Here is a 12124-nt window from a genome sequence, read left to right as displayed (position 1 = left end):
CCAAGAACCCCCCTGGAGACCCACCAGGAGACCACAATCAGAGGCAAGGCAGGCAACATCTTGGGGCCCCAGACCAGTACCCTGAGGATTCACAAACTTTCACAAAGATCCCTGCTCTCTCCTCCCCTGTATCTCTTCAGCTGTCCTATCCTTAAGTGCGGTCTCTCACATTTACAAAGGTTTTAAAAATCGTTTAGTGCGTGCCGGGCTTTTAGGCAAAATGGCCCAAAAGATAATAAAAATAAAGGTGACTGTGTTTCTTTAAAACACTCTGAGCAGACTATAAAAGTATAAAAAAAACTAACTTTAAAACTATTTGGATTCAAATTAGAACCTTATTTTTTGTGTTGGCATCTCTGGGCTTCCACACTTGAATACTTTAATATCGTTCCTCTCTCTCAGCTGGAGTTGCCCCTCAGTTCAGGTTGCCTCCATCGGCCGACGGTCAGGTTGCAGTCGCAGCCTCTGCGCTCTGCGCTCTGCGCTCTGTGATTGGCTGAGCGCTCAGTTCCTCCTGAGGAAATCACTCCTTTTATAGTTAACGGAGCGCAGAGCGGCTGTTTTCCGGGTTCACACTTACTCAGTATGTAGAGGAGGCGTACCGCCGGGACACCTGGACCACCGCCGCGGACACACACCGGAGCCCGGACACGCACTGTCGACCCGCACGTATCCATCGGTTATCGGTGAAGGTGAGGAGCGGGAGAGAGGTGGGGGGGGGGATTCAGAGGGGGGTGTTTTGGATCAGCAGAGCGGGGCGGGTGTGTGTGTGTGTGTGTGTGTGTGTGTGTGTGTGTGTGTGTGTGTGTGTGTGTGTGTGTGTGTGTGTGTGTGTGTGTGTGTGTGTGTGTGTATGGGGGGGGGGGGGGGGGGAGATGGGTCCTCTCTCTGGGTGGATCTCAAATCAGACATGTCAGGTCCTGCAGAAAGCTGCTGCTGCTGCTTCTGCAAACTCACCAGGAAACAACAACTTTTTATTCTGCTTTTTATTCACGTTATGAGCACACAGAAGTGACGCGTCGAGAGGTCAAAGTTCGGGTTGTAGTTCTGCTCTGAGATCAGTTCATTGAGTCGTCCACATCGCGGAGCTTTCCTGAAGGTATGTGACGACACCTCGACAGTAACGAGCTGCAGCATTGTGTAGCCTGCAGCGATCATTACACTGCAAGTATTCAGAGCCTGAAGGTTCCTTATGGGTCTAAAGTGTTTGTTTTGATTTGTTTCTAACAATCTTAACTGTCACATGAAAAGGAAAACTGCTTGAATAGATTCTGAACTCTTTCTTCTCTCTTAAAATCCTAAAAAGACAACCTTTAAGATGTATAAAAAATAAGGCTGACAAACGATTACAAGTTTTAATCGCTGAAACTCAATAACTCAATCACATTTTAATCACACGTTTGAAATCCCCAAATTTCCCATTTAAAAGCAAAAATTGTGAGGCTTTTATTTTGAAATGTTGTGCTGCCTTAAGCCGAGAGTACTTTACCTGCTGTGTGCTTTTATTTTGAAATACAGTAAGGCCCTTCTGGTAGATGGAAGGTTAGGACAGGAAGTTAAGCACAGAAACAGGAAGTTGTTAGGGATGCCAAAGTGATGTCAAACAGCTCAAAGGAACGGTAACAAAGGTCAATGTGTGATGTCATAAGGTCAATGTGTGATGTCATAAGGTCAATGTGTGATGTCATAAGGTCAATGTGTGATGTCATCAGGTGGATATTACTGTCTGAGAGTTTGTTAAAGTGAAATGAGACATTCAAAGATGCAGCAGTGTTCTTCTTTTACATCACTGAGACTACAGGGAGACACTGAGGACGAGTATCTACGGAGAGCCTGAAGGGACAAACAGGAGATTAATCACAATGAACTAGTTAATGCTGACAGCCTGACCATTAGAAATAGTTATCAGAGCGTAACACAAATTTAATTTATTTAAAGGAGCAGTATGTAACTCTGACCCCTAGTGTTTAAAATGTGTACTGCAGTCTAAATTCTAAACATCATAGAGAGCTGTCCCCCCCCCCCCCCCCCTCCTCTCTAGAGTCCATGCTCACACAGGTCACCATGTGGTGATCTCACTGATTGGACTTTTAATTCTCAGATTAATTTTGTGCTCCAGCACTTTTCAAGACCTGCCCTGTCCTAATTGGTGTTTACTTCAGTATTATCACCAGGCACAAGGCCCCCTCCTGTCTGACAGGGAGAGTCTCCCGCTGTGAGGTGCATGTGTGAAAGCAGCTTTAATGACTTTGTTCTCAAAGTGCTACAAACTTCTTCTTCTGCTGTTTCTATTTTTATTCCTGACTTGAGAATTCTTCTCAACACCTCGTCTGTTTTCTCAGAAAGCCACATGCTGTAACGTCCTTTTGCTAAAAGCGGCTCCAAATTGAGGAACTTGGCTGTTAAAATGTGCTTACATCTATTCATGTAGAATAAAGTCACATTCTTTGGATATTCAAAACACTGAGGAAGAGAGCAGTTCATCCTGAGGAGTTGTTGACGATTTGTCTGTACTTTAATGTCCGTAAATAATCTTCTACCTCTGCAACACGAGGGGAATAAAAACATTTACGAGAGGCTCATTTAAGAAATGAAAGTAAAAGAAGTGGAAGTTTCACGGCCGTGTTGGTCGATGACATCTCTGTTCATTTAAAGATTGACATTATTGACATGTACAGAATCTTTAAAGGTCACATATTCTGTAAAATCCTCTTCTCCATGTTCCTCTAACTCTAACATGTGTCTCTAGTCCGTCTACAAACCCCCCAATCATGAGAAAAGTCCATCCTCTCCGTCTTCTCCCTGCTCCACTTTTCAGAAAATGTGTGCTCAAACAGGCCGTTTGGAGATTTTCCCTTCATGACATCACAAAGGGCAGTAGCCCCTCCCCCAGGTGGGTGACACTCCCACAGCTAGGTGTTTGTTCTGCCCTCTGAGTCTGCCTTCTCACCGTAAACAATAGGACATGGAGAGAGAAAGACCGAGACACCCAAGTCCTTCCAGAGCAGGGCTGAAATAGAGGGGTTTATAGACATGATCAAATACAGGATCAGAGTGGATTTAGAACAAGAAACTTCACACACATGTTTTGAGGAGCTCTGAGACTTCTTTACACTGAAGAAGAAGAGGAGGAGGAGGATATGTGACCTTTAAAAGAAAACTAAATCTATTTCATTAGACAGGTGTTTAGACGAGTCTAAAATGTACTAATAGATTCAGAATCAAATCATAGAGTGATGTGTTTGTGCCATTCAGACAGTTTGCAGGAGTTTGCAGGCAGTTGTTGGGACCTGTAGTTTTTGTAGTCGTGCGATCAGAACTGGTTTTGATATTGTTTGAATTTGACTAGAATGAAATTGAAGTTTAAAACATGTCAGAGAGGATCCCTCCAGAGATCGACCTTCTTCTTAAAATCGCTCCAATCAAATCTGTAGAACACAGGGGTTGCTGGTCTACTGCTGCCTTTTTGTTTGTTTGTTTTGTACGCTACACACATATTCCATTTAGAGCAATGTTTTTTTTCAAAGTGGGGGTCCCGACACCCTGGGGGGGTCGCTCAGGGATGCTAGGGGGGGGGGTCACAGAAATTTAGAACTCAAGTGCCGTAACCAAGATCAGCCGTCATTCATATTGATTCTGTGACGGTGTAATATTAGTGTCCCAGTCTGTGAGGTCACATTGAGTTTCAGCGTTTTGGAAATACGGCACAGCTCCACATACACACACAGTCAGACATGCACACACACACGGCGCTGCGCTCCTCCGCTGGCTCAGCAGTTTGTGAAGGATTCATTCCTCTCCTACACACCGGTGTTATGAAGTAGTCGGGTACTTTTTGTGATTGTGGTTTTGAAAAGTGTCAAACATTTTTACGACCTCATGTCTGACACGCTGAGGACGGACTGTTAAATGTTTCCCCTCCATTCAAAGACTAAATAACGTGACAAATAACCGTCCCGGTAACAGACTGCGTATTTCTCGTGTGAATCGAATTCGAGGCGGCGTTTGCTAAAGGTTAAGATGCTCAGTGGTTTTCTGCTGATAAAGACTCGAAGCTCAGAATAAACCCGACGTTGGTTACATTGAACTGCTCTGCCGCTGCTCTCTTGGTGTCTTTACCTGATCTGTGCACAGTCTGCTTCACTTCCTCTGTTTTAAATTTAGGCCCAACTTTCAGACTCGACTTCCTCTTTTTTCACTGCTCGTAACGAGACTTCTGTGCTCACCGCCTTGACAGAGCTGCGTCTGCAGGAACAAGCGTTTCGCTCTGAGGAGATTATCTGCAGAAAATGAGACTCTGAGAATCCACTTTTCACTCGACCTGTTCAGTGAGTATCTTTGTTCAGGCAGAATCCTCAACAGCTTGTTTTGTTGTTTGGTCTTTGCATCACTTCCACACTCTTTCCTCTGCTGCGTTGCTCGTTGTTGGTGCTTTGAGACGGGTGTGAGAGTGGGTACATTTAAACGCCCCCGCTGTCAGGGGGATTGTCTCACTGAGGATATATATCAGCTGGACCTTCAGCAGCAGGTTTGTTCACCACCTGGGCAAAGTCTGGAGCCTTCAGAGAAACCGTGACCCGGTTCATCACGCCTGGTCTTAACACGCCTCCTGGGTGTGTCTGACTGTTCGTGGTCATTTGTATCATTGCACAAATCCACTAGCAGCGATGAAGTCTGATGTAGGTTTTTCCGATTTTGTGTTATTTTGAGAGTTCAAAACAAAGACTGAGTCATTCAGAGCCACAGACTCTGGAGGGGAAATAGATGCAGCCTCCTGGATGAAAAGTGGAGTCGATGCAGAAGTGACCAAAACCTGCATTCTGTCAAATGGCCAGCAGGGGGCAACTGTGCTGGTTTCCTCATGAGTCCACGGTCTCAATCTGGAGTTTCAAGTCTTCTTCAACACAGCGTGATGTTCATTTAGTAAATGATGGTCCCATTAAGAGTCCGAGAGACCAGGACACAGCGGAGGAGTGAGGGCGGGGCTACTGTTGATTGACAAGTTGCTACCATGGCAACTAGCAGCTCCTGTGTTCTGCAAACTTAAAGGGGGAGTCGGTTAGAGTTGGTCGTGTCCTCACTGTCTCTGTCTCAAACTTTGTGTTCTGTCAGGATGGGGAACCTGATCAAGGTGTTAACCAGAGACATCGACAACAATGGTGGAAACTTCTTTCTGGATTTTGAGAGTAAGACACACACACACACACACACACACACACACACACACTGACACACACACTCACACACACCTGGAAGACGTTTTGAATCTAAAGTAACAGGGAGATTGTGTGTGTGTGTGTGTGTGTGTGTGTCTGTGTGTGTGTGTGTGTGTGTGTGTGTGTGTGTGTGTGTGTGTGTGTGTGTGTGTGTGTGTGTGTGTGTGTGTGTGTGTGTGTCTCTGCAGACGCTCAGCCCTCGCAGTCGGAGACGGAGGTGTGGGAGGAGGTGAACCAGGTGCTGACGGAGTCTCGGGTCATCCTGGAAGACCTGCAGTCTTACAGAGGAGCAGGAGAGGAAATCAGACAGGTAACATAGAGGACAGGTGGGAAAGAGGACAGGTGGGAAAGAGGACAGGTAGGAAATCAGACAGGTAACATAGAGGACAGGTAGGAAAGAGGACAGGTGGGAAAGAGGACAGGTAGGAAAGAGGACAGGTAAGAAAGAGGAACGGTGGGAAAGAGGAAAGGTAGGAAAGAGGAAAGGTGGGAAAGAGGACAGGTAGGAAAGAGGACAGGTAAGAAAGAGGAAAGGTGGGAAAGAGGACAGGTAGGAAAGAGGACAGGTAGGAAAGAGGAAAGGTGGGAAAGAGGACAGGTAGGAATGAGGACAGGGAGGAAAGGTGGGAAAGAGGACAGGTAGGAAAGAGGAAAGGTGGGAAAGAGGACAGGTGGGAAAGAGGACAGGTAGGAAAGAGGAAAGGTGGGAAAGAGGACAGGTAGGAATGAGGACAGGGAGGAAAGGTGGGAAAGAGGACAGGTAGGAAAGAGGAAAGGTGGGAAAGAGGACAGGTAGGAAAGAGGAAAGGTGGGAAAGAGGACAGGTAGGAAAGAGGACAGGTAAGAAAGAGGAAAGGTGGGAAAGAGGACAGGTAGGAAAGAGGAAAGGTAGGAAAGAGGAAAGGTGGGAAAGAGGAAAGGTAGGAAAGAGGACAGGTAGGAAAGAGGACAGGTAGGAAAGAGGAAAGGTGGGAAAGAGGACAAGTAGGAATGAGGACAGGGAGGAAAGGTGGGAAAGAGGACAGGTAGGAAAGAGGAAAGGTGGGAAAGAGGACAGGTGGGAAAGAGGACAGGTAGGAAAGAGGAAAGGTGGGAAAGAGGACAGGTAGGAATGAGGACAGGGAGGAAAGGTGGGAAAGAGGACAGGTAGGAAAGAGGAAAGGTGGGAAAGAGGACAGGTAGGAAAGAGGAAAGGTGGGAAAGAGGACAGGTAGGAAAGAGGACAGGTAAGAAAGAGGAAAGGTGGGAAAGAGGACAGGTAGGAAAGAGGAAAGGTAGGAAAGAGGAAAGGTGGGAAAGAGGAAAGGTAGGAAAGAGGACAGGTAGGAAAGAGGACAGGTAGGAAAGAGGAAAGGTGGGAAAGAGGACAAGTAGGAATGAGGACAGGGAGGAAAGGTGGGAAAGAGGACAGGTAGGAAAGAGGAAAGGTGGGAAAGAGGACAGGGAGGAAAGGTGGGAAAGAGGACAGGTAGGAAAGAGGACAGGTAGGAAAGAGGAAAGGTGGGAAAGAGGACAGGTAGGAAAGAGGACAGGTAGGAAAGAGGAAAGGTGGGAAAGAGGAAAGGTAGGAAAGAGGACAGGTAAGAAAGAGGAAAGGTGGGAAAGAGGACAGGTAGGAAAGAGAAAAGGTAGGAAAGAGGACAGGTGGGAAAGAGGACAGGTAGGAAAGAGGACAGGTGGGAAAGAGGACAGGTAGGAAAGAGGAAAGGTGGGAAAGAGGACAGGTAACATAGAGGACAGGTAGGAAAGAGGACAGGTAACATAGAGGACAGGTAGGAAAGAGGACAGGTAACATAGAGGACAGGTAACATAGAGGACAGGTGGGAAAGAGGACAGGTAACATAGAGGACAGGTAACATAGAGGACAGGTAGGAAAGAGGACAGGTAACATAGAGGACAGGTAGGAAAGAGGACAGGTAACATAGAGGACAGGTGGGAAAGAGGACAGGTAGGAAAGAGGAAAGGTGGGAAAGAGGACAGGGAGGAAAGGTGGGAAAGAGGACAGGTAGGAAAGAGGACAGGTAGGAAAGAGGAAAGGTGGGAAAGAGGACAGGTAGGAAAGAGGACAGGTAGGAAAGAGGAAAGGTGGGAAAGAGGAAAGGTAGGAAAGAGGACAGGTAAGAAAGAGGAAAGGTGGGAAAGAGGACAGGTAGGAAAGAGAAAAGGTAGGAAAGAGGACAGGTGGGAAAGAGGACAGGTAGGAAAGAGGACAGGTGGGAAAGAGGACAGGTAGGAAAGAGGAAAGGTGGGAAAGAGGACAGGTAACATAGAGGACAGGTAGGAAAGAGGACAGGTAACATAGAGGACAGGTAGGAAAGAGGACAGGTAACATAGAGGACAGGTAGGAAAGAGAAAAGGTAGGAAAGAGGACAGGTGGGAAAGAGGACAGGTAGGAAAGAGGACAGGTGGGAAAGAGGACAGGTAGGAAAGAGGAAAGGTGGGAAAGAGGACAGGTAACATAGAGGACAGGTAGGAAAGAGGACAGGTAACATAGAGGACAGGTAGGAAAGAGGACAGGTAACATAGAGGACAGGTAACATAGAGGACAGGTGGGAAAGAGGACAGGTAACATAGAGGACAGGTAACATAGAGGACAGGTAGGAAAGAGGACAGGTAACATAGAGGACAGGTAGGAAAGAGGACAGGTAACATAGAGGACAGGTGGGAAAGAGGACAGGTAGGAAAGAGGAAAGGTGGGAAAGAGGACAGGGAGGAAAGGTGGGAAAGAGGACAGGTAGGAAAGAGGACAGGTAGGAAAGAGGAAAGGTGGGAAAGAGGACAGGTAGGAAAGAGGACAGGTAGGAAAGAGGAAAGGTGGGAAAGAGGAAAGGTAGGAAAGAGGACAGGTAAGAAAGAGGAAAGGTGGGAAAGAGGACAGGTAGGAAAGAGAAAAGGTAGGAAAGAGGACAGGTGGGAAAGAGGACAGGTAGGAAAGAGGACAGGTGGGAAAGAGGACAGGTAGGAAAGAGGAAAGGTGGGAAAGAGGACAGGTAACATAGAGGACAGGTAGGAAAGAGGACAGGTAACATAGAGGACAGGTAGGAAAGAGGACAGGTAACATAGAGGACAGGTAACATAGAGGACAGGTGGGAAAGAGGACAGGTAACATAGAGGACAGGTAACATAGAGGACAGGTAGGAAAGAGGACAGGTAACATAGAGGACAGGTAGGAAAGAGGACAGGTAACATAGAGGACAGGTGGGAAAGAGGACAGGTAACATAGAGAACAGGTAGGAAAGAGGACAGGTAACATAGAGGACAGGTAACATAGAGGACAGGTGGGAAAGAGGACAGGTAACATAGAGGACAGGTAACATAGAGGACAGGTAGGAAAGAGGACAGGTAACATAGAGGACAGGTAGGAAAGAGGACAGGTAACATAGAGGACAGGTAACACCACCCATAGAGTATCTTTGTGGATACTGAGGTATAAATTGGAGTTTTGTCTGTTCATGCTGCCCCCCGTGAGTCGCCCCCTAACCCCCCCTGTCTCTCATGCCCCCCCTTGAGTCCCCCCCTAACCCCCCCTGTCTCTCATGCCCCCCCCTGAGTCCCCCCTAACCCCCCTGTCTCTCATGCCCCCCCCCCTGAGTCCCCCCCTAACCCCCCTGTCTCTCATGCTCCCCCCCCCCCAGTCATTCATTTTGATGCTTCCTTCTTCCCCTACACAACTTCATCTTCCAGTGTGATGAGTTGTACATATCAAGAGTTGTGTCTGTCTGTGTGTGTGTGTGTGTGTGTGTGTGTGTGTGTGTGTGTGTGTGTGTGTGTGTGTGTGTGTGTGTGTGTGTGTGTGTGTGTGTGTGTGTAGGCCATCCAGAGTCCAGGTGTGGAGGGGGTTCAGGAGAAGGCCTGGTCTGCTGTGGTTCCTCTGGTCGGCAAACTCAAAAGCTTCTACGAGTTCTCTCAGAAACTCGGTAAGAAACCTGTAACCACCATCAGGATGGCCTTTTAAAAATCAGATTTCAGACACCTTCATGTTGTGGCTGTAGTTCCTCCTGCAGCCACTAGAGGGAGCACGACCTGTGGAGATCATTTCAGTGAATGTTATCAGTGTTTGTTTCATGTTTCAAATGGAGAAGAACTCACCTGTCCCCCTCTGTGTCCTCTTCTGTCTCCTCCTTGTCTCCTCCTTGTCTCCCCCTCTGTGTCCTCTTCTGTCTCCTCCTTGTCTCCTCCTTGTCTCCTCCTTGTCTCCCCCTCTGTGTCCTCTTCTGTCTCCTCCTTGTCTCCTCCTTGTCTCCCCCTCTGTGTCCTCTTCTGTCTCCTCCTTCTCTCCTCCTTGTCTCCTCCTTGTCTCCTCCTTGTCTCCCCCTCTGTGTCCTCTTCTGTCTCCTCCTTGTCTCCTCCTTGTCTCCTCCTTGTCTCCCCCTCTGTGTCCTCTTCTGTCTCCTCCTTGTCTCCTCCTTGTCTCCTCCTTGTCTCCCCCTCTGTGTCCTCTTCTGTCTCCTCCTTCTCTCCTCCTTGTCTCCTCCTTGTCTCCTCCTTGTCTCCTCCTTGTCTCCCCCTCTGTGTCCTCTTCTGTCTCCTCCTTGTCTCCTCCTTGTCTCCTCCTTGTCTCCCCCTCTGTGTCCTCTTCTGTCTCCTCCTTGTCTCCTCCTTGTCTCCTCCTTGTCTCCCCCTCTGTGTCCTCTTCTGTCTCCTCCTTCTCTCCTCCTTGTCTCCTCCTTGTCTCCTCCTTGTCTCCCCCTCTGTGTCCTCTTCTGTCTCCTCCTTGTCTCCTCCTTGTCTCCCCCCCTCCCATCAGAGTCCAGTCTGCGGCGTCTCCTGGTCATCCTCACCAGCGCCGCCTCGACTCCCACTCAGCACCTGGAGCAGAAACAGGCTCTGGCTCGACAGTTTGCCCACATCATGCACTTCACGCTGCGCTTCGACGAACTCAAGGTCTGCTCCTGATCCTCCTCCTCATCTCCTCATCTCCTTCATCACTTTGCCCCTCCTCCTCATCTCCTTCATGTCTTTGTCCCTCCTCCTCACCTCCTTCATGTCTTTGTCCCTCCTCCTCACCTCCTTCATGTCTTTGTCCCTCCTCCTCATCTCTTTGTCCCTCCTCCTCACCTCCTTCATCACTTTGTCCCTCCTCCTCACCTCCTTCCTCTCTTTGTCCCTCCTCCTCCTCACCTCCTTCATCACTTTGCCCCTCCTCCTCACCTCCTTCATCACTTTGTCCCTCCTCCTCATCTCCTTCCTCACTTTGTCCCTCCTCCTCACCTCCTTCATCTCTTTGTCCCTCCTCCTCACCTCCTTCCTCACTTTGTCCCTCCTCCTCATCTCCTTCCTCACTTTGTCCCTCCTCCTCACCTCCTTCATGTCTTTGTCCCTCCTCCTCACCTCCTTCATCACTTTGTCCCTCCTCCTCACCTCCTTCATCACTTTGTCCCTCCTCCTCATCTCCTTCATCACTTTGTCCCTCCTCCTCACCTCCTTCATCTCTTTGTCCCTCCTCCTCACCTCCTTCATCACTTTGTCCCTCCTCCTCATCTCCTTCAACACTTTGTCCCTCCTCCTCACCTCCTTCATCTCTTTGTCCCTCCTCCTCATCTCCTTCATCTCTTTGTCCCTCCCCCTCACCTCCTTCATCTCTTTGTCCCTCCTCCTCACCTCCTTCAACACTTTGTCCCTCCTCCTCACCTCCTTCATCTCTTTGTCCCTCCTCCTCACCTCCTTCATCTCTTTGTCCCTCCTCCTCATCTCCTTCAACACTTTGTCCCTCCTCCTCATCTCCTTCATCTCTTTGTCCCTCCTCCTCATCTCCTTCATCTCTTTGTCCCTCCTCCTCATCTCCTTCATCTCTTTGTCCCTCCTCCTCATCTCCTTCAACACTTTGTCCCTCCTCCTCATCTCCTTCATCTCTTTGTCCCTCCTCCTCATCTCCTTCATCTCTTTGTCCCTCCTCCTCACCTCCTTCATCTCTTTGTCCCTCCTCCTCATCTCCTTCAACACTTTGTCCCTCCTCCTCATCTCCTTCATCTCTTTGTCCCTCCTCCTCATCTCCTTCATGTCTTTGTCCCTCCTCCTCATCTCCTTCCTCACTTTGTCCCTCCTCCTCACCTCCTTCATCTCTTTGTCCCTCCTCCTCATCTCCTTCATCTCTTTGTCCCTCCTCCTCACTTCCTTCATCACTTTGTCCCTCCTCCTCATTTCCTTCATCACTTTGTCCCTCCTCCTCATCTCCTTCATCTCTTTGTCCCTCCTCCTCATCTCCTTCAACACTTTGTCCCTCCTCCTCACCTCCTTCCTCTCTTTGTCCCTCCTCCTCATCTCCTTCATCTCTTTGTCCCTCCTCCTCACCTCCTTCCTCTCTTTGTCCCTCCTCCTCATCTCCTTCATCTCTTTGTCCCTCCTCCTCACCTCCTTCATGTCTTTGTCCCTCCTCCTTCATCTCTTTGTCCCTCCTCCTCATCTCCTTCATCTCTTTGTCCCTCCTCCTCACCTCCTTCATCTCTTTGTCCCTCCTCCTCACCTCCTTCAACACTTTGTCCCTCCTCCTCACCTCCTTCCTCTATTTGTCCCTCCTCCTCACCTCCTTCATCTCTTTGTCCCTCCTCCTCATCTCCTTCATCTCTTTGTCCCTCCTCCTCATCTCCTTCATCACTTTGTCCCTCCTCCTCATCTCCTTCATCTCTTTGTCCCTCCTCCTCACCTCCTTCCTCTCTTTGTCCCTCCTCCTCACCTCCTTCCTCTATTTGTCCATCCTCCTCATTTCCTTCATCACTTTGTCCCTCCTCCTCACCTCCTTCATCTCTTAGTCCCTCCTCCTCATCTCCTTCAACACTTTGTCCCTCCTCCTCATCTCCTTCATCTCTTTGTCCCTCCTCCTCATCTCCTTCATCTCTTTGTCCCTCCTCCTCATCTCCTTCAACACTTTGTCCCTCCTCCTCATCTCCTTCCTCTCTTTGTCCCTCCTC

General features: G+C 48.7%; 1 protein-coding gene and 1 long non-coding RNA gene across 5 annotated transcripts in view; one reads left to right on the top strand and one right to left on the bottom strand.

The window, feature by feature from the left end:
- Positions 1–528: 528 nt before the first annotated feature.
- The window catches only part of LOC132978421 (CYFIP-related Rac1 interactor B-like), an 18690-nt gene continuing 7094 nt past the window's right edge, over positions 529–12124 (top strand). The window contains exons 1-5 of one of the 4 annotated variants that reach the window (XM_061043639.1): positions 529–692; positions 5113–5186; positions 5405–5526; positions 9028–9133; positions 9964–10100. In XM_061043639.1, coding sequence (XP_060899622.1) covers positions 5114–5186; positions 5405–5526; positions 9028–9133; positions 9964–10100 — 438 coding nt within the window. In that variant the 5' untranslated portion in view covers positions 529–692; position 5113. Of the gene's footprint in view, positions 693–882; positions 1100–3857; positions 4329–5112; positions 5187–5404; positions 5527–5581; positions 5591–9027; positions 9134–9963; positions 10101–12124 lie in introns of those variants that run through there. The other 3 variants (XM_061043640.1, XM_061043641.1, XM_061043642.1) reach the window with 3 other exon arrangements.
- LOC132978437 (uncharacterized) lies at positions 10244–10649 on the bottom strand. Its single transcript, XR_009673913.1, has 3 exons — positions 10560–10649; positions 10338–10490; positions 10244–10304 (listed from the first exon to the last, which is right to left on the bottom strand). It is a non-coding gene; the product is annotated as an uncharacterized LOC132978437 (long non-coding RNA).

The sequence above is a fragment of the Labrus mixtus genome, chromosome 8 (assembly GCF_963584025.1).
Source record: "Labrus mixtus chromosome 8, fLabMix1.1, whole genome shotgun sequence".
NCBI lineage: Eukaryota > Metazoa > Chordata > Actinopteri > Labriformes > Labridae > Labrus > Labrus mixtus.
The sequence above is the reverse complement of the archived record's forward strand: the minus strand, read 5'-3'. Positions and strand labels throughout refer to the sequence as shown.